At 36.0% G+C, this 3,283-nt stretch overlaps 1 protein-coding gene across 3 annotated transcripts in view; it reads right to left on the bottom strand.

Annotated features, from left to right (window-relative positions):
* LOC104761067 (nuclear polyadenylated RNA-binding protein 3-like) overlaps positions 1,856–3,283 on the bottom strand; it is a 2,445-nt gene continuing 1,017 nt past the window's right edge. Inside the window, exons 2-4 of one of the 3 annotated variants that reach the window (XM_010484089.1) lie at positions 2,683–3,087; positions 2,388–2,452; positions 1,856–2,312 (exon numbers count right to left, since the gene is read on the bottom strand). In XM_010484089.1, the coding sequence (XP_010482391.1) occupies positions 2,148–2,312; positions 2,388–2,452; positions 2,683–3,087 (635 nt within the window). In that variant the 3' untranslated portion in view covers positions 1,856–2,147. Of the gene's footprint in view, positions 2,313–2,387; positions 2,453–2,682; positions 3,268–3,283 lie in introns of all 3 variants that reach the window. The other 2 variants (XM_010484088.2, XM_010484087.2) reach the window with 2 other exon arrangements.

Raw genomic sequence — 3,283 nt, 5'->3', positions numbered from 1 at the left:
TTTTTTTTTTTTTTTTTGAATCCCCTGGATCTGCAGGAAACCTTATTTTTACGAATGAGCTGAGAGATTGATTGAAATAAACCCAAATAATATCTAACAATTGTGACGGAATCGAGCAAAAACCTTTTTAGGGGTTATTTAATTTGTCTTTAACTATTTTAAATGTTATTGTTTTGTCGGAATTTTAATGTTATTTATTACTCTCATTCAAATAGTTATTTTTAAAAAGTTTAACCAATCATAAACAAATTTAATCTAAAAGTTGCATAGAAAGTTGAAAACATCCTATATTATAAAACAAAAATACTTCTCTAAACATCCTATATTATGAAACGGAGGGAGTATTAGTTTCCTGTTTTTAATAAAGTCTTCTTGAATTTTAATAATTTCATGAGTTTGAAATCAAATGTTATATGATTAAATGTTTGAAAATGATCATCTATAAAGTCGAGTTATTCAAGTTCGATATATTCTTACAATTAGTTATACTATAAAAACCAAAAAAAAAAAATTATTTAAATGAGTCAAATCAATGTTCTAAATTACGGACTATGCGGCCGTATATACGGTGAGTATACGGTAAACGGTGACCCACTGTACCGTTTATAGTCTAAGCGTTTTAACGTATACGGGTTGGTCTAATTCGCTTACTTATACGACGTATATACGGACGATTATACGGTTAGCGCATATACGTCCGTATTTTGTTTTTTTTAAACCTTCAATCAAGCTATAAAACGAAACCAATAAATTGAAGAAACCCTAAGCTTTATTCGTTTTCTACTGCCGTGACACTTTTCTCAAACTTCATTCTATATTCAGAGAATCTTCAGGTTTTCTTTACTCCTCTTCTCTTGTTTTGATTATATGATCTTTCTCTTTTTTGCTTTATCATGTCTATAGTATCGTTGTTGTCTTGTTGATTATAGAACTATAATACTTAACATCGTTAAACTAGGTTTGAGTTTTGAGTTTTGAATTTTGATACTACAAGTCGACGGAGAAGAAGAATTTGAAGATTAAAATTGGTTTTTTTCTGTTTTCGTTTTGCTATTTCAATTATACAGCTATACGCTAAACGGTGGTGCACCGCCCAACTAGCGCCTAGCGTATTTTAGAACATTGAGTCAAATACTAATTTCATGTGTTGAATTGTATTCCCTCAAATTCTTTTTAGTTATCGTTTTAGAGTTAAAATCTTGTTTCGTAATAATGAATAATTGGATTAGATTACACTTTTAAATTATATACAGAAAATATTGATGAGCGGCTTAAGGAGATTGTTTTGGTAGTGATAGGTGAGACGTTAACATAACAGCACGCTCAGGTAGAGAGCGTTTATGAGGATTCTCTCATTTTCCCTTCTTTGGCCCCAGTAGAGGGTGGCCGTTGCTAATCTTTCGCTGTTTTCTTCAGGTTATCACTACTTTGTAGATGCATCTTGGAAAGTGAATGATCCGTTTGCAGTTGCGGGATGACTTTGTTCGTCCCAGGATGCATCACCGACTAGGGAAGCCACCAAGTTCCGGCGTAACCTCTCTCCTTTGCATGCTGAAGTTGAAGCGTTCATCTGGGCAATGCAGTGCATGATAGAACATGACCTCCGAGATGTGGCGTTTTTTACGGATTGTTCAGACTTGGTGAAGATGGTGCCATCGTCTTCGGACTGGTCAGCTTTGTCGACGTACCCCGACGATTAGATATTACAGTTATTAGAGAGCACAAGTTCAATTACTTATACCTTTTACTATGTTTTCTTTTTCCTTCTATATATAATGCCATTTTCCTATGTTGCTCTAATTTTATTTTTAGTGGGTAATCTGAATTTTTTTTTTGTTAAACAACAAGTTTCATATTTAAACAACACTTTTTAATTGCACAAATTAAATTACTTACATCTTTCCACATGGAAAAAGTAAATTCTTCAAACACTAACTTACCCTGATCAAAGAAAGCAAATATGAAGAAGAGGTGTACAGATTCTGAAACAAGGTCTCTTAAAAAGTTGAAATAAATCAAAGGTCTAAATTCGTATCCGTGGTTGGGTGGTTTTGATTACTCACAGTCACGTACGTGTACGTGCACCTCACCGTTCTTACTTCAACAAATAAAGGCAGATGACAAACGACATATAATTTTTATCGATATCACTGTCTCGGTTTCTCTTGCACCAAACGAGAATGAGTGTTCCCCATGCATCCTCCACCAGCATAGCACGGTGCAGTCACATTGGCTAAATACTTCTTCGGCAATCCGATTCCAAACCTCTTCCCTCTCCTTTCCCTTTTCTCCTTTTTGACGATGCTTCCGTCCTAAATATACAAAACATATCATTATTATCGAGCCTCACATAAATCAAATCAATAATGTGAATCAATGTGAGTCACCTCTTTTATCTCTGTCATGACACTTTCGGTTTCCATCGATTTTCTTGTGTCTTCTCCATCTTTTTCTGCATTAGTGAATAGATAAATTTTCCAATTATAAGCCCAACTGCGAACCTTAAGATGCATCGGCAACCATAGAAATACATAGAAAGGTGAAAGTACTACATGATAAAAAATAACTAGCATTCCTAGCAATCATATACATACGGATATTTATATTATTCTTGACCTTTCTATTTGGTACGTATACTTGTATATATATATATATGTGCCATTATAAGGACATATGATTTACCTTCATCATCATCATCAGAAGAAGGAACATCGATGCAATAAACCCTAAAGCTTGGAGATCCAGGACCTATCATTCTTTCATCAAAGTTGCTCATGATACTCCTTTCATCATCATCATGATTCTTGACATCTTCTCCTTCCTTCTTAACATTGATGGTCACATCCTCATGATGAATATCCTCTTCTTGTTTCTTCACAACCTCTTTATTATCCTCCTCTTGTTTCTTCACAACATCTTGTTGATGATTTTCATCTTCTTGTTTCTTAACAACCACTTCTTCCTCATTCACCTCTTTGACATCATCTCTCGACGGAACCTTCTCTAAAATAACCTCTTTCTTCTCTTCCACGTGATGATCAGGTGTCGGAGCCACCTTAGCCGACGACTTCAGACTGCCGTCAGTGTCTTCTCCGTCATCAGAAGAGCCGTGACGAAGAAGCTCCTTCTTAGACTGCGTCTGGCTCCCTTTCAAGACGCTTGCATGGCTCCTTTTCTTCATCTCCTCTAACCTTCGCCTTAGAAGTGGACGTATTCCCGCCGGAAGTGGCACAACGCCTCCTTCTCCGGCCCTGACAGCCGCCACACCTCCAAGCCTCGAGCC

Source organism: Camelina sativa, chromosome 18 (genome assembly GCF_000633955.1).
Source record: "Camelina sativa cultivar DH55 chromosome 18, Cs, whole genome shotgun sequence".
NCBI classification, from domain to species: domain Eukaryota; kingdom Viridiplantae; phylum Streptophyta; class Magnoliopsida; order Brassicales; family Brassicaceae; genus Camelina; species Camelina sativa.
Note: the sequence above shows the minus strand (reverse complement) of the source record. Positions and strands in the feature narration are given on the sequence as shown.